The sequence below is a fragment of the Lampetra fluviatilis genome, chromosome 4 (assembly GCF_964198595.1).
Source record: "Lampetra fluviatilis chromosome 4, kcLamFluv1.1, whole genome shotgun sequence".
NCBI lineage: Eukaryota > Metazoa > Chordata > Hyperoartia > Petromyzontiformes > Petromyzontidae > Lampetra > Lampetra fluviatilis.
In genome coordinates, this window is record NC_136278.1 from 27,962,266 (window position 1) to 27,980,918 (window position 18,653).

Sequence of the window (18,653 nt, forward strand, 5' to 3'; positions counted from 1 at the left end):
TAACATCCGTTTTTTCAGGTTTCCGGCCACCTCCAACATTCGTGGCGAGTGGTATCTGACTTGGTCTTTGGCACCACTGGCCCGCCATCACCAACCCGCCATCACCAACCAACACTCGCCAGCGTGGTGAAGTATGGTAATAAAAACCTCCACGACCGACACAGAATGGGAAGGCCTTTACCCAGCAATGGGAAGGCCTTTACCCAGCAATGGATTGAAAGAGGCCCGTAAAATCTGTGATTTTTTTTTCAAGAAAACCTCAATATACGATTGGGAATATTATTTAGCAGGAATATAACGATGCATTGATGAATTCATGTTGATCCTTAAACTCACAATACATTAGTGAACAAACAACATTTTAAAATCCGTATATATATGTGGTATGTAATGGATTCACATGGCGCTTCCAGCCACTAGAATTCAATCGATGCCCTGAATCGTGACACATTCGCTAGGGGTGGAGTTGTCGCACCCCTTGTATTTATCAGTAGCATTTTGCACCGGTACTGAGAAAATCACTGCCGTGGGCTCACGCAGCTTGAAGCACTGCCGCTCAAGTAGAGCAACAGATAAATGAGACCAGCCCCATAGCATTGTGTGGCGCGGTGGGGGTGGAGCCCCGTGGGTGTCGCAACGGCCTTTACAGTAAGAGCTACAGCAGAATGCACGACAGACATGAGCAGACATGGTTACTCATTCTGTTTAGCATTTGACATTCGGACGTATGTATGTTGAACTTCTTTCGCACCGTACGTAGCCAACCCCCCCCCCCCCCCCCGTTGAGTACAGGCCTAAAGGCCCTCGACTCCAAGCGTCCAGCAACTAATAAAATTGCGACGACATCTAAGAGTTTTGGTCACCTTTTCGCACTGGTGGTGAGACAAGGCCATTGAGGAGGCTGTCTCTGGTGTCGGCCAAATCAGTTTAAAGGACAATGCATACGTTGCCAAAGCATGGTTGTTTTTTTGCACGTTTTACCATAAGTATGCGTGGTTAATTCGGACATGATGCTATGTAACAGGTGTCCATTTGGTGAATGAACATCTTAACACCTCCCGTATTCTTGCCAGGAAAGGGTAAAGAAACGTCGTGATTTTTTCTTTTATTTTATTTCCATTATTACTTTTATTAACTTTTAATTGGATTTTTTACCTACGTGACTTTACCGAAAAAACCTAAGAGTATTAATCGTTTCAGTCACGAAAGCTTCAAATCTAGAATTAAAGAAAGCCAATTCGTGTTTCATCATCTTGATACTGGCCAAAAATAAAAAAAGAAGGGTCCCGCAGATATTTAGTAGGCTTCTTGAACCGAGGGGTTCACGGAGACGCCGAACGTGCCTTTGGAAATGTGCTTCACGAAGGAAGTGGTGCCTCTGGATACGCCACTGACGAACGCCCCGGGGCCTCGCGTGAGCCCTTCGTACGGCAGCCGGAAGAAGTCCGCGATGCCGTTGCCGACGCTGCGCACGAGGCTGGCCGGGCTGCCCAGGATCTCCAGGGATCCCACCACCCACCCTGCGGGCGAACCGAGAATGCGCGCAAAGGTCAACGTCGTGAAACTGAAACTATGAACTTTTTATTTTTTACCTTATCAGGTAAAGGCCCGCACCGAGTTGTGTGGCTCTTTTTCAGAAGCGACCTGGCCACAAATGATAGCTAAACGAAGTGGCACATCGCGTGGAAATTTGAATAAGCACGTTATACTCTACTTCAGTGTTCTTCATTGCAAGGCCCGCGGGCCACTGGCGGCCCCTGGTGGCTATTAGCGCGGCCCCTGACGTGCGCCCCCCCACAATACACAACACGTGACAACACCCCCCCATCGTGCTGTCAAACCCCAACGGGCACGGCGAGTGGCCTTTGGTCCCCCCGTTGCCACTGACCGGCGCGGAAGAGAGCCCCCGCCGCGTAGTGCATGGCCAGGGCGTGCACGAGCTGCCTCGGGGTGGTGAACAGCGGCCCGCGCTCGAACTCTGAGAACGCGAGCGGCGTGTGGTCCGAGGCGATGTAGAGCTTGAGCGAGGCGTGCACGCTCACGAGCAGCCGCAGCGGCCGCACCGCCAGCCGGCGCAGCTGCACGGGCTGCAGAAGCGCCAGCGAGGACCGCGCCACGTCCCACGGCGCCGCGTCGTCGCCCGCGGGCCGGTCGTCCGGCCAGCGGCGGGCTCGGCCGTCCGGCGCGAACGTGGCCAGCAGCGTCTTCACGTAGTAGACCAAGGTGTCCTCCAGGTAGAGCCGCATGGGCTCGAACTCGAGCTCCACCTCCGTCGGGTGGAAGCCGAAGTCCGGGGCCTCGTCGAACACGACGAGGGCTCGGAAGGCGGCGCCCTCGCGGCGCCCGTCGACGTCCGCCCCTCCGAGGGCACGCTCCGGCACGCCCGCGTAGCCGCGGGGGCCCGCGTCCTCGGGCCCGGGGTCCACCCGGCACAGCAGCACGGGGAAGTGGAAGCTCGTCCTCTCGAAGAGCTGATTGTCAAGCTGCAGGTCTCCGACGATGACCTCCAGGGCGCAGCCGTCGCCGCCGCCGCCGTCGTCCGCGAGCGAGCCGGCGGACACCGCGGGGTCGGGACGCGGGGCGCCGGGGCCCGCCGCCGAGGATGACCCCCTTCCCTCGCGAGGGGGGGGGGGTCGCCCTCGCCGGGGAGAGGCTCAGCACGACGTCGTCGGCCGTGAGGCGGAGCAGCTCGCTGGACGACGCGGGGTTGGTGACGTCGTCGGCGAGGACGGCGCTCACCTGGGCCAAGGACACCTGCAGGTCCAGGCTGTTGTGGCGCGTCTCCCTGTGTGGGACAAAGCGAGCGGACGTATGTGGCACGCGTGTGCGTGCTGTGAACGTGTGACGAAGAAGGGCGCTGCATCGCGCGCTTTCGGATGCGCTTCTGCGGCCGTCTGGAACGCTCTTCCTTCCGATATTAGGAAGCCACTGGAGCCAAGCACTTTTAAATCATTCCTTTCTTGAGAACTGCTTTTTGTATTTAGTTTGTTGTCCCTCCCCCGCACCTCCGATTAGCACGGATGGCGACGTACGGTGCGAAATAAGTTCTACATAGGCACGTGCCTCTTCTTTTTTTATTTGCCTTGCAGTTTCGAACGTATTGATATTATACGTAAATAGTGCCATGCTAGTTTGGGAGGTGGGTCAGGCAGTGGTGGTAGAGCGATTAATGCACTCGCTGTGCTTGGCGCAGCGTGAAGAGGCCTTCAGTCAACGGTTGACTGATAATGGCAATAAATTATTGATCATTATTATATTTACGTGAACGTAATGTAAAATTACGGATTCTCACCCACGCAATGCAATGCATGGGAACCGATGTATTACAACTATCACAAAGGGGAAGAATTCAGTTCCTAAAGAAGCTGTGGAGTGAAGTGTCGGGACATCGTTACGAGATCTTTACAACCTCGCTTGAGTATACAGGATGTGGTGGGTTCGATCCCGACCCTGACCCCTGTATATTTGGGGTTTGCGTGTCTCTCTTCCCGTGGTCGCGTGGATTTTTCTCTGGGTGCTCCGGTTTTTCCCTCCACATTTAAAAGCATTCGTTTTGAGCATTTGGCTGCTTTACATTTCCACGCGATAAGCCACTTCATCGGGCTATCATTTGTGGCCAGGTCGCTTCTGAAAAAAGAGATATATATAGCTCAGTGGGCCTTACCTGGAAAAATAAAATAAGTTTATAGTTTGGTTATAAACAACACGCGGCACAGCCCCGCAAAAAAAAAAATCACACCGGAGAGCCATTACAGCAAGAACTTCCGAAAAAACTACACGGCAGGCACACACGAATATTCCGAGGTGGCTCCGTCGCGTCCACTTCCTCGGGGCCGTGTGGGCGCGTCCCACCTGCGCAGGGAGGTGAGCACGGGCCCCGCCCTGCTCTCGGGGGCGATGCTCACGGAGAGGGAGCTCCGGTGGTGCGAGATGTTGACGTAGACGCAGCCGAAGCCTGGCAGGAACACCACCTGCATGGGGCGAGAGCGGGGGGGGGGGCAGGGTGTCCGCTCGGTGAGACGCAACGCCCCCCCCCCCCCCCACGACGGAACATTTCGCCATCTGCGAAGTTGAGCGGTTTAGCAGGATGCAGCTTCCCCAGGGAGGAAATTTTCTCACTTAAGTAGCCATTTAAAATAGATTAAATTTACATCAACGCGAGCGGGGGAACACGGAGAACAAAAAAAAAGAACTAATCTGTGTACCCTGGAGGATATCGGATTTGTTTTTTTTCATGACATGGAGTTAACCATTGCATGTGCGACAGGAAATAATCAGAGCACGTAATTTATGGGAAATAGGTACGGGCGGGGAGCAACGCATTGCCTGTACGATTATGCCACCTTGTGGTAACATTCACACACAGCTTCAATTGCAGTGCAAAGTAATGTTGAACCCTGTGGGGGTTTCTGCTACACACAGGTCATATGTCAAAACAAGTACGCAGCCGAAACGGCAATGCCATGAGCTCATGTTACATTTTTACAGACTTTCCTGCGTGTAACAAAAATATTTCTGCGGGATTAAAGCTCACGAATGTTATACATTTATGTGGACATTCAAATATCACCTTCACGTATATTTGAAAAGAATGTAAGATTGTAAGCTAGGTACTGCTCATAGATGGGCGCTTAACATTTGCACAACCATGCATATAATCTCGCTGCCATAGGGATGTGGAAATTCCACTCCTGGCTCAAGGTTGCCAACAGGGAGGAATAATGCCCCACGCTTGCGTGAGCAGGTTCAAACTACGGCGACCGATCCGGTGGCGAGATGTTAACCCGCTCGCCTGATATACAGGAGGTCGTGTGTTCGATCCCGACCCTGACGCTTGTATATTTGGAATTTGCAAGTCACTTCTCCCCGTGGTCGCGTGGATCTTTCCCCGGGTCCTCCGGTTTGTCCCTCCACATTTAGAGAATCGACGTGCGTTTTAGAGCATTTGGCTGCTATAAATTTCCACGCAATGAGTCACTTCGCTGAGCTATCATTCGTAAATAGCCAGGTCGCTTCTGAAAAAGAGCTACATACTCTTAGGTTTTTCGGTAAAGTTACGTAGGTAAAAAATAAATAATAAATAATACAATTGAAAAAATAATAGAAATAAGCGATTTATTATTTTATTTCTATCATTTTATCAATTATATTATTTATTACTTATTTTTTACTTACGTGACTTTACCGAAAAACCTAAGAGTATGAATCCTTGCAGTCACGAAAGCTTCAAATCTAGAAAGAGCTACATAGCTTAGTGGGCCTTACCTGGTAAAATAAAAAAAAAAGTTTATATAAATTTTTTAAATAGTTTGATTAGCCCCTCTCCTTCCCGGGGGTCGCACCTGCGTGCCGGCGCTGTTGAGATCCACCTCGTCGCTCCACTCGGCGGCCGGGACAAGCGCCAGCCCCACGGCCGGCAGAGGCCCTCTCGCCTGGCAGTCGGGGAAGGCCGCCCTCTGCTGCTGCAGCTCGTGGTGTGCCCAGCACTCGGCAGGGATCACGGGCGGTGGCGCCGGGAAGCGCGGCTCCACTGCAGTCGATCGCACACACGGGGACAGGTGACAGTCCACGGTTGGTGGGCGATGGTGATTTCTGGCTGTTTTGTGTCCCCCACACCCCATCCACCACGCAGCAGCAGCACCGAACGCCCACGATCTCCCCACCCACAATCACCCACGAACCACGAAAAACGTGGCTCTAACACGTGACGAGTTTGGGTGACAGGCCTATGACGATTTAGCTATAAAATATATTCGACTAATGTTCTATATTTTGTCGTCTTTCCCCTTCAAATATGATTTAACACTCAAGCAAGTGAGTGCCAAATGTTACATTCAAAATCCCAGAAGGAGGGATAATTGCAAATGGGATTCTGCCGTAGCTGTTCACAACGTGATTCGATATGCCTTCTGTTTCACGTTTTTGCAATCTGGACGTCACTGTCCTGTGCATTACGAACATGATCTCGTTTCATTAGAAACACCGGATCAGATCTCAAGAGTTGTCACGGAGCTCATCAAGTTCCCTGCACACACACACACACACGAGTGCTCGCTCAAAGACATTTGCATTGGCGGTCACCTGCAGGGATCTCCTTCAAGGTGATGGGCACGGGACAAAGGTTGTGGATCAGCATGCGAGGGCACGGGTCCTCGAGCAGGAATAGATAGGTGACTCCCTGGGCCTCTTGACATGTGAGCACCACGGGTCTGTACGCAACAGCACACGTGGCAAGACTGCAATCAGAACCTTTACTAATCCTGGAGAAATCCGGTGAGCTGAGAAGTTATTTTTCACAGACATCCAGGTGCGACGGGTCAGAAAGTTACGACAGACAATACGAAAACACGACAGGAGTGAAAAGTATAGGAAATGAATGCAAATCACGAAAATTAAATATGTACAATCGATAAAAGTATACGAGTTCAACTTGAGTAAGTACACCAATTTCCAAGCTTGGCCAAGGCACCAAAACAACAGCAAGAACAGTCCCAGACCACACCAAGACAACACACAGTCCCTCAATAAAATTGCACATTAAAATGTGACTATCGAAACATGGGTAAGAATGAAAGTTACAAATCACATTTGCAAAATAAGTTTTATCCGGCACTAATCTCCCGGGCATTTTTTGGAAGAAAAAGTCACGACGTTGAGGGAGGGGTAAACAAGGCTGTTCTAAGACGTCGGTGCTGCAATGGCAAATGCTTTGTCACCTACTCCTGGACCTTATTGCAATGCGCAGGGAACGTGGCTACAATGCAGCGTGCGACGCTTTGCGCAGCGCCCTCACGGGAACTATAAAGTGGAGCTCTCTGATGTGTTTTTTTCGGTGGATGTCGGCAACGTGGATGACTTTTCGGTTGTACCGGGGGTTGTTCGGCTCGGTCTGCAACGTTTCGTTCCGCATGCTGGGAGCTTCTCGAGGGACTGGATTCATTTCCGGGAGAAGCTGAACTCAATTCCAGAAGAAGCTCCCAGAAACGTGGAGGAAAATGCCAGACACCATGCCGACCAATACACGGTACACAACCCAAAAACACATCACAGGGCCATGTAACACAATTGTTAAAAACCTAGGGAAATTGTTTCAGATGTCTGGGACCACGTTGAAATTAAATGTACCTTCTTACGGTGGGAAGGGGTGGGCGTTCTGTGAACTTTAAGTGTGCGCGACTTGTACAAAAAGTACTGAAAACTTGACGGTCAATCACATAAGGAACGTTCAGTTGTTACAGTAGACAAGCTGGCGTGAGCGTCTTGAAACACGTGAGATGCAAACCCGCTGGGTTGCGAGGTGGCCAGGAGATGTCAGTACATCGAGTGGGTCTTATGGATCGTTGAACATAATTCCGACGAGTATGTATGGGTTTTCTCTGGGTAACTCTGGTTTCCTTCCACTTGCAAAAAATAAATTGAAAACGAATTTGACCCAACATCCTGATCTTCTTCTTCCACGCGTTTGTCCCACACAAGTGGGGTCCGCTGTCCTTCCTAACATTCTCCATGCTGCCCTGTCCTGTGCCATCTCTTTTTCCGCTCCTCGGGCCACCGTGTCCGATCGCCCCACATCGCCCCCCCTCCCATCTCTTCTTCCGCGTTCCTCTTGATCTCATTCCTTCCACTTGCATCACTTGCACCTTCTGACCCACGTAATTTTCCTGTTGTCTCTCCACATGACCGAACCACACCAGCCTTTTTTCTCTCTCTCTCTCATCTTCTCTGTGATGTCTACGCATCCCTGATGCCTCCTGCAAAAAGAGTCTCTCTACTCAGCGAGACTTTCCTGCCAGGAAAAAAATGACGTCGTATAAAAAAAATGGAAGAGCGACAGAGAATTCATGAATCTGTGCGCCGACCAAAGTACACGTAGTTCCAGACTTTAAGAAACGCCCTGTTTGCAGTGCAGCGGGAACATTAAACATTCACTTAATTAAAGCAGCTATGAAAAAATAATGAGATTAAAAAAATACAAGGTTATAAATTAATTGACAATAACAGTCCTGGCGGATAGGCACAATCGTACAACCTTGCACGGAGAATATTTAATTTCGAAAATATGGACGAAACATTTGGTTTAATGTCCCGGCTATCGGAATGCATGGTCAAGGACGGAGTGTTCCCCCACCCTCCGCGTGTGTGTAGCTGAGAGCCAAGCCTGGCTTACAAGCTCCATAGCTCTGGAGCAAGAAGAAAGAGGTCTTATTGAGAAAGGAACACCAGACATATACATCAGCAACGAACACTGACAAGCCCTGACAACTACAAGCACACATACGCGCGCGGTCGACCTACGTCGAACTGTGTTGATTTCTTTTGATTTAAAGCTTTCGTGACTGCAGGGATTCATCTTCTTGGTTCTTTCGTTAAAGTCACGTAGAATGGAAATAATAAAATAATAAAATTTAAACATAATAAAATTATTCTCAGTCAGACTCTGTCTTATCGACAGACCTGTTCTTCACCTGAGGACGGCTGCTTGCGTTGTGGCCGAAACGTCGTGAGAATTATTTTATTATGTTTTATTTTTATTATTTTATTATTTCCCTTCTACGTGACTTTACCGAAAGAACCAAGAAGATGTGTCGATATCGTACGTCAACGGTGTTCCAGCGCTGCGTCCACGTACGAACTGTCAGCAGGCGGTGCCCGTCATCCAACAAACCGGCCAATTTACGCGTTTCGATTCTTTATAAACTCAATCCTAAGTCGCGCGCTTTCTTTGAAAGACGGTGGCGATTTCACAGGAGGGTCATGCCAAGATAGCCCCCCCCCCACACCTCTCCATTTAAAAGAGGGACGCTTGAGTCTCAATCGGCGCTCACCGAGAAATTCAAGAAAGCCATGATTCACCCGTCTTGTCAGCCCTGTGAAATGTCCAGATCCCGAGTCACGATTCGATTCAACATATATTGTGCTAATTCCATGGTTAATGTAGCTCTGCCGGTGGCCGCATGGATAACGTGAAGCAATTATTGTAAACAAGGTATACGAAACATAAAGAGGTGCATGTTTTCATGCATGTGTTGCGAGCGTAACAATGTATTGTATTCAATGAATTCATGCTCTCCTGATTACCATGTATCTGCCTATGTCTGGGATGATTCTTACGAGAGAATACTGGTTTAGGAGGAGAGAACCATTTTGAACAATTCATTAGAAAAAAACTGAGTATATTCACAGATCCTCCAGGGGAAATTGCTTCACGTTGGAAGTTCTAGAAGAAAGTTGGGAAAGAGACGAGCAAGCAGAGCAAGTACAAAACATGCGTATTCACAACTTGATGGAACGGGTCCCTTAAGGCGATGTGCAGAAAGCTCTAGACCGGGACAGGATTGAAGGAGATAGTTTGAGCCAAAGACCTGCCACTTGGCGTAGGAATAAAGTTAAAAACACTCGAGTAGACAACACTCAGGATGTCACACGTATATATATGTAAACTTGTGGCCGGGGCATTGCTTTGTCCCATGCGCCCCCATCGACCGACGTGCGCCCCCACCTCGTGCACACGTGGCTCTCGGCATAGTCGTCCGTGGGCAGGGCGACGCTCTGCCGGGGAAGGTCGACCCGGACGAGCGCCGGCAAACTCCAGCCGCCGTGCGAACGCTCGCCCCCCTCCTCGGCGACGGAGAGGCGGAGGCTCTTGAGGAGCGCGGCCGCGCCGTCGCTAGCAGATCCGTCGGCTCCGGCGAGCTCCCAGCATGCAATGGGGTGGCTGGACCGGGAGGAGCCGTCGCAGGCCGGGCCGATCGTAAACGCGGCTGCCTCTGTTGTGGAGTCGCACTGCGGGATGGAGCGGGGTCGGTTGGTGTTGGGTGATTCAGATTCCAAGAACACAGGATGAGATGTTACTATCCTTTGTGCAAGCACTTCCAAGAGTTCATGAACAGCGAGCCTGGTGAAATTTGGGGAGCGCATCGTCAGTAGTGTACCTTTGGTTCCTCGGGTGTTTCGGCCTTTTATACTATACACCCTCCCCAAAGGCGGCCAGCGACAGGGTGATCAATCATACGCTTGCGTCCCATTCCCAATTAGTCATAGGAGTTGCCTTGTTGTTGATAGCCAACATCCCATGGGACTTATGTTTATTTAGCACGTGGGTTTATTCGCAGCTACTCGTAAATTCAAGTGAGTGCAGCGGGATAGGAGGCATGTTTGAAAAAATATATATTATCCTCCAGATTTTTGCCACTCATTACTGTGGGCATCTCCCTTTGTAGACTCCACCAACTTTCTCAACAGGCGACTGAATATCGTGAAAGTGATATGGCTCCATATCTTAGGAGAGCGACATGAGAATTAGTAAGTGTAGTCGGATTGGTGGGAGATATGTGAAGTCTTTGAAATAAAATGTAGTTTTTTCGATAATTTCCACCTATTATTTTATTGGCCTCTAAGAAATGGATCACCCCGTACAGTTTTAAATGTAAATTAAAGTCGACTGAAAACAAATTAAAGAGAGAAAATACAAAGGTAAAGATCAATGTATGTTGTGGAAAGTCAGTGAGGACTGCACGACCATGTATTTGTTTGTGTGCGCATGAGGTGCCCGCTAACATAACTTGCCCCAACAGTCTGTTCACGCTATACGGGGGATCTTTGTCTTTTTGCACGTGGAGCAAAGGCACAGTTTTCTTGGTTCTTTCGGTAAAGTCACGTAGAAGGGAAGTAATAAAATAATAAAAATAAAACATAATAAAACAATTCTCACGACGTTTCGGCCACAACGCAAGCAGCCGTCCTCAGGCGACGGCTGCTTGCGTTGTGGCCGAAACGTCGTGAGAATTGTTTTATTATGTTTTATTTTTATTATTTTATTACTTCCCTTCTACGTGACTTTACCGAAAGAACCAAGAAGATGAATCCCTGCAGTCACGAAAGCTTTCAATCGAAATTCAAAGGCACAGTGTTATACGCACTGCACTACGAACCCAGCGTCCCGGGTTCGATCCCTGGCCAGAGCTAACATCAGTGGTGAATGGTTATCTGAACTGTCCCTGGGCCTCCTTGAGATCAACTCAGCCTTAAATGTGCAACTCAGCCTTGGTACAGTGTGTAAACATGCCGGCATTAATAAGTACCCGCTAACAGAACTTTTCCCCAACAGGCTCAAAGGTTATATGGGGGATCTTTGCCTTTGTGTACTGCATCTTAACACACAGTTCGCTTGCAGAGCTTGGAGTGCAAGCGGTGCAGCTGCCAGCCAACCGGGTCTGTTCATCCATTACGCCTGCCGTCTGTCCCATGACCTCATGGCAAAAACTATCGCCACTCCACGTGGCCTCGAGGTGGGACAAGCGGCACGGTGACATCGTCGTCATCGTCGTCGTCAGCACTGAATGGCGAACGTCCATCGTCGTTGTGTACGAGCTCACGTCCAGGGTGCTGTAGGCCTTGTCGCTAACAGCCACGGGCAGGCAGGCGATGCTGAACGGCGTTTTGTTGATGAGGGTAGTGCGGTCCTCGACGAGCAGAACCTGAATTCCTCGGCGCAGCATCGACGTGATGCAGAACTGACACAGCTGTGGGGGGGGGGGGGGCGGGGGGGGCAATACCGCCCTCAGTGAAGTCGGCATCGGTGCACTTTGCAACGGAATGGGAACGGTACAGAAGTGGAGAACACCAACGTGCAGAAGGTCGCAATACCCTTATAATGTAACCGCCGTGTGGCATGAACATTTGTTTTTACTTATTCCAAGTAAATATTTACGTATTGATAAGTAATGATGCAAGGATGATGATTCGCCACCCTGGCAATTCGATAAGTTGGCACACATCATGGCTACAAATTAATTCATCAATAGATATATCTTTTTTTTATCTCGTTTATATTATTATTTTTTTATCTCGTGTGTAGTTTTTCTTTGCTCCACGAGCCGAAATGTAACTGTCTTTAAAAATGTTCAACGCGACAACTTTTACAAACGCGATTCGATGCTCGTATTGCGAGCTCCATGAATTGGTCTGAATCGATGAATCCATGCGTCCTGATAGCCCTGATAATTATTAATACAGAATATAAATGGAACTACAAAAATAAGCCATGCATGCATATAAATATATACACACACACAATCTAGAGCTAACATGCCAACAACTGCTTCTACTAAAATATTAATAGGAGAGCTACAATCCCCAAAAAAAACTCTATGATCCTATAAGATACCATGTACAATGGAGTATTTAGAATATACAATTCCTCTTGAATGCCGAGTAATTCAAACCTCTTGACTTAAAAATGCATCAAAGATGATCAATGAATTATACATTACACACTCAACAGAGGCTTATGCAATTGTAAAAAGCTGCTCTCTTGATCCCCCAGCAAAATTATTTCAAGTGGTCGGGGAGTTGAGATAGAGAAGGGAGCCTGCAATCAGCGTACGGTGGATGTCACGGGGTTCATGAGACACCCATCGGTGCTAGAGGCCGCTACACTCACTACCATGTAAGATATATTTACATTCTAGATTTGAAGCTTTCGTGACTGCAAGGATTCATATTCTTAGGTTTTTTTCGGTAAAGTCACGTAAGTAAAATTTTTTTAATTAATAAAAGTACCATATTAATAAAAAGTGTGTCGTACTTGGCCCTTCCCCTCTTTAACCAGTATATATACGGAGTGGTAGCTCTTGTAATCTCTCATTTACTTGATACAGCTGTCGTGGCTGTGACGGTTCCACCTGAAGACGGAAGCTTGTGTTGCCTCCGAAACGTCGTGATTTTTATTTTATTAATTTAAATTTTTTTACCTACATGACTTTACCGAAAAAACTTAAGAATATATATTTACATATTTATTATTAACTATTGAGTCTTCCTGAATCACGACAATTGGGTGAATCTCGACAGGGCCAATCAATACACCCCTAACATTCACCATTCGTATTAAAGTCTGGGCTTTCACTGGTAACTGCGGCTGTGAAATCCGTAGAAACGTAATTACATTGTGTTTAGTAAGTTCGATAGTAATACCAATTATTACAGTGAAAAGAGCCTTGCAAGCTCATCGGATTCCTCCAGCACAAACCAAAACATTCCGACGGTGATCCTGGAGCGTGCGTAGTTGCCGGCGCTCACCTTCCCGGCGCCCGGCACGGAGCCCAGACGCACGTCCACGTGCGCCAGCCCCTCCTCCGGCAGCTCCACCACCACCTCAAAGGCGGCGGCGCCGACCTTGGCCCACTTGGGCGACGTGACCTCGCGTGCCAGGCGCACAGCGGCCGACTTGTGCACCGTGTTGGAGCGCGAGTAGTAGATTCCCAGCTGGAAGGGCTCCTGCATCACGCGACCGACGGCACCGCCGCCGCCACCACCGTGGGAAAGCGATCTCTTGCAAATACGTGTGTGTATATGTTCTCCTATAACGCGTGTTTTCAGAACGCGAATTAGATATGACGCGATTGAGTGATCGGAGCTAGGTCGCGCGAGTAGGAATAAGGGGTTGTACGGCTGCCTCGGCTTAGCGTCACACAAGGCACTGGGATGCTGCTGGATGCTTCTAGATGCTGCCCACGCGCCTCGGTCTTTGTTCGGCCCGCGTACGCATCTCTCACGTGTTATCGCCGACTGTGCATTACCCGAGATTATATATTATACATTAAACGCGATTTTTTTCATAACGTGATATTGTTCAGGAACGCAACTACCGCGTTATAGAAGAACAGACTGCACACACTGAAAAAATGCATGATGTATGAGGGTTGAGAACTAAGGTTTTTAACGGATGTTTTTTTCTTATGTTGGTTACCAGCACCTGCAGTGTAACTTTGAAAATAGCTTAGGGTGGGAGCTCGTTCGAGTGAACTTGGCTCGCAGTCGGAATTTAATTCCTCCAGTTGCGATCAAACGTATGTATGTTGAACTTCTTTCGCACCGTACGTAGCCAAACAGTGCTAATCGGAGAATGAGTACCGCTTTGTGGGGAAGTTAACAGCAGCTGCCGTAAGCACTGTCTGATGCTAGTTTGAATAGGGAACCCACTTTGAAAAATATTCCAGTTCTGGAATGTAGAAATGCCCCAGGAAAAAAAAACATACACACACAGCTGATTTTGTTCCGGTAAAACGCAAGCTGAAATAACACATCCCTGTGCCTCTTAGATCATTTTTGCATGCCTGAACACATCAGCCCTTGCTCAGTCCAAAATGCCTGTCACTGACATATCGAAATGCTGAAGCTCACAACGCTGACACCAGATCAGGCGAGCCATCCCTCACCGACCTGGCCAAGACCTCACTGTCGCCCTCACCTACTCCGGATCAGCAACTCGGCACCTGGTACTCTACACGAGACGAGGCGATAGAAAGGGGTCAAGCCACAGTGCGACTGCGGCCATGTAACCCGAGCCAAGGACCGTGCCGTAAACCACTGAAGCCTGCGCTCGTTCAATGGAGGAGCAGAAAAACTACACGAGCTCTCTCCTGAAGCCGTCGCGTGACTAGCGGACATCCACGTTTGGCATTGAGCTCCCGCGGATATCGTCACACGCGACGATAGATGCCGCAGATCGATGCAAGGGGCCAGCCAGCCGTCCAAGCGAATCAACGATGTATGGGCCACGGCCGATCTGTGCCGCGCTGAGCCAGAAGGGTTTGTGGAGGTTTGCCGCCCATGTGGTGGCGCAGGGGTGCGGGGGTGGGGACGCTACCGTGAAGTTTGGAGGGACGATGGTTTTGCCGGCGGGCGCCTGCACGCTGACGCGCTCTCCCTCAAAGAGCCACAGGTCCCAGGAGGAGCGGTTGAGCAACAGGGCCCAGGGCCGCAGCTCGATGAAGAGGGTCTTGAGGCCGGGCTTCCAGGCCGACAGCTTCACCTGCATGGGGCTCTCCCACTGGCACGAGGCCTCCCACGCCGCCCTGGTTTCACGCGCAGGGAGCAGAGGGAGGACGGCAAGGCGGCGGTGAGACGGGGAGGAGGGACGGGCTTTGTATGTTTGGAGTTTGCATGACTCTCTCTCTCTCGCTCTCTCCCCGCAGTCGCGTGGATTTCGTCTCCGGGTCCTCTGGTTTTTCCCTCCACGTTTAGAGACATGCGCTGTAAATTTCCACATGAGGAGCCACTTCATTGGGCCATCATTTGTGGCCAGGTGGCTTTTGAAAAGAAAAAGTTTAGTTTGTCCTATTTGCTTACCTTTCCTATATTTTGCACTCCTATCGTGTTTTTTGTACTGGACATCTGTAACATAAGAGCCTCATGCATGTCTTTCTCCCCGTGGTCACGTGGTTTTTTTTCTCCAGGTCCTCCGGGTTTTTCCCTTCACATTTAGAATCAACAGAGCAGTTTAAAGCATTTGGCCGTTATACATTTGCACGCGATAAGCCACTTCGTTGAGCTATAATCTGCGGCCAGGACACTTCCGAAAAAGAGTTACATAGCTCAATGGGGGCCTCACCTGACGATATAAAAAATAGTTCACAGTTTAGTTTCAGTTTATGTTGCCTGCAGAACGTCGCCGAGGTCAGCGGTGCTAATGTCGAGGTCCTCGGTGGCTCAGTGGGCCTTTCGTTTATGTATTCACCGTTCATGACTGGGGCCGATGTACGGCCATGGGTTGTCAGATTTGTCGAGGGTCGTGGCGGCGAGTAACGGGGACATGTCCAGGGGCTCCGAGTCTGCCTTGTCCATGATCTGCAGAACAAGCGCCGTGGAGATGGGCACCGCAGCTTCCGACACCTCACCGTCATCCCTACAGACAAAGACAAAGATTCCGCCCCCCCCATATAGCCTTTAACAGACTGTTGGGGCGAGTGCTGTTAGCGAGTAGCACCTATAAAAAGCTTGCACGCAAGGGGGTTGGTGGCCAACACCACGCCCAGCTACTTTTGTATCCTGGGTGGTGATTTTTACACATTGCACCAAGTACTCATTTGAGGCTGAGTCGACCTATGGGAGGCCCAGAACCGGTTCAGATAATTGTCACTGGTGTTGGCCGTGAGCAGGAATCGAACATCGGGTCGCCAGGGTTGGTAGTGCAGCGCACTAACCACTCCGCCACCCCTCGACACACACATATGCATGGACACACACGCACGTACGTACGTGCACAAACATACAGACTGAGGCCTCCATTTTAAACACATAGGCTTCGTTACTAATTCGGCCAAAAAAAGTGCGATACTATGTTGGCACAAATAACAAAAAACTGAACACATTCGTCAATGACCCAAATCTACATATTCCTTTCTCTTCAGATGGTAGTCAGTTTAACACGTAGTAGGCTTTCGTGACCAATATCATCCATAATAAATACAAGTGTTGTCGTCACATCTCCCCTTCTATTTAAGGAACGAAACAGGAGGATTTCCCCACAAATCTGGCTGTCGCCTGATGAAGCTAGTTGTAATTACTGGCGAAACGTCGTACTCAGATTGTAAATGTTGTGGCTTGGCTCTCCAACATACAACCGGTGGTGCTGTACTAGTGACGAATTGGCCACGTTCTGTTTATGTGACAACCCTTACTAGTTGGCTGTGTCGGCTGGTGGCGGGTTTAACAACACATTTATATATTTACGCGATCTAACCCAAAATAACCTGTATTATGGTAGGATGGATGGTGAGTTTAGTCTATCCTCAACCGGGACTGGAACTCGTAAATGTGTGAGTCAGGTGCTCCATATATTTTTCTCCAGCTTGCAACTGATATCTTTACATCGTCCAATAAACAATACAAACTTTTTCTAGTTGCATCGAATGGAGGAACAGTTTCCCAAATACGTGTTCGAAAAAAAAGTTACATGAAAAGAACCGCCAAATGTTACACAGAGCACCTTGCATCATTTGTATGCAATGTAGGAGGTGGAAAAAGTAACGTCTGCCTTTTCGCTTAGAGAGGCAGTGAGTGAGTTTAATTACATTTAGTAAAATGAGCTTCTCAGAAAGCTTGAACGGTAGTATCTGGCGGCCAAGGTTCGATTGAGATATCTAAGCCCAACTCCGGAATGCTTCTTCAAATGAAGCAGCGATCTGGACTCTCTCAGCATGGGGGACATGTTTTTGTTCGGCTCCTTGTGGAGATTTTATTTAATCCAGCTGCAACCCCTGCTTATTGTACTTCTGCAGCAAACCCTCAAACCCCAGCTATTACCCTCCCCACACAATGACGGCAATCAGAGCCTACGACAAATTAATCGCGCGATGTATGGCGTGCTGGGCAATGCATCTATGAGTCAATAGAATTACGATGCGGTTGCCTTTCATCCCCATCACGGCACTTGAGAGCTCCCGAGACTGGAGGCCAATTGAAGGTCAGCATTAAAGGCTGTTTATACGTTAATTTTCCGTGATTAAATGCAACCTTCTACACCGGTGATTTAAAGCAGGAGCGTGTTAATCACAGAAATGGGTAATAAGGGTGTATTTGGTTTCTGTGAAACCGGCCACAAGTAAAGAGATTTTTAATTAAAGATACACTTAATTAAACTGACGCTTACCAATAATGTAACCCTCAAAAAATAATAAGATCTTTGGCACACTGTTGGTATATCTTTAAGAGATAAAAAATGTCCATAGTTTATTAGTTACATTTTGTTTGTTGATGATGCAGTGTTTTAAGTCTTTTTACACACAAGTGAACCATTTAACTTGAATTTCTCTAAAGTGTTTATTCGTGTTGCATTGAGGATATACAGATCCATGAAGCTTGCGCTACAAACGGTCCATGACATGAGAAGACCTACCGAAGGCACGTCACCATTCATAGTTTATAATCGCCAAACTCATCAACTATTTTCGATCTTATTTTACTGCCACAATAGCTGTGCACAGGCAATTAAACAAAAGTTCACTTGGAAATAAACTCAAAGATTAAATGTGTTACCTTGATCAGGATTACAGTGACATGTTAGTGACAGCTCACGATGATCTAAAACTATATGAAAAGGGAGAATTCACACCCAATAGGGATGAGTTTTGGAGAAATAAACAAATATAACATTCCATATTTTAGGATTTTTAAGGGCGATTGTGGATCTTCTTTTTTCACATTTTCTGATCATTTACATCGTCTTAATTTAACATGTCTCCGTGCTGATGTCAACTGATGCCACGTGAGACAATTCATGGTAAGACCACCCATGAGATCATGGACGTGATGCCATGGAAATGTGTTTCTTTCTCCAAAACACCAATCCGAAAATAGTTTTTATTGGCCCTGTAATCAGATTTTGCTGGTTAATCAGAATATCGAGAACATATCCGGAACATCCACCTACGATTTATGGGCAAAATAAAACAGGAGCGTGCGAGCTCAAGGCACCTCGTCTGGAAGGTGAGGTGATGCGTCAGCTCTGCCTCCATGTGCTGAAGCGTGACCTCTTGACCCCGGCCCACAATGCACTGCATCTGCCTCTGTCCCCGGCTCCTCTTCTCCACGTGCAGGGTGAGTGGCTCTGGGAGGTGGCTGCACATCATGAACAGGGGGCTGAACACCATCTGTGAGGTGGATCGCAGGGGACAGGAGGCGCGAACCCCGATTAGAACAGCTACAATGTACGATACATTGGAAACTCAGTGGTGCTTCGTGTCAAGCGCAAACTTCTCAACGGTCAATTTTTATCACAAACAGCAGGATGCTGCCACGGTCTATACAGTTAGCACACTGGATTCACAATCCAGAGGTCATCAATTCGATTCAATCTCCTGGTGCCAAAG

At 48.7% G+C, this 18,653-nt stretch overlaps 1 protein-coding gene across 1 annotated transcript in view; it reads right to left on the reverse strand.

The window, feature by feature from the left end:
* The window catches only part of LOC144931718 (intermembrane lipid transfer protein VPS13B-like), a 301,466-nt gene that overhangs the window by 12,656 nt on the left and 270,157 nt on the right, over positions 1 to 18,653 (reverse strand). The window contains 12 exon segments of the mRNA XM_078855932.1: positions 1,344 to 1,520; positions 1,889 to 2,630; positions 2,632 to 2,785; positions 3,853 to 3,971; positions 5,343 to 5,530; positions 6,082 to 6,209; positions 9,500 to 9,783; positions 11,376 to 11,522; positions 13,081 to 13,278; positions 14,651 to 14,858; positions 15,521 to 15,688; positions 18,259 to 18,434. Coding sequence (XP_078712058.1) covers positions 1,344 to 1,520; positions 1,889 to 2,630; positions 2,632 to 2,785; positions 3,853 to 3,971; positions 5,343 to 5,530; positions 6,082 to 6,209; positions 9,500 to 9,783; positions 11,376 to 11,522; positions 13,081 to 13,278; positions 14,651 to 14,858; positions 15,521 to 15,688; positions 18,259 to 18,434 — 2,689 coding nt within the window.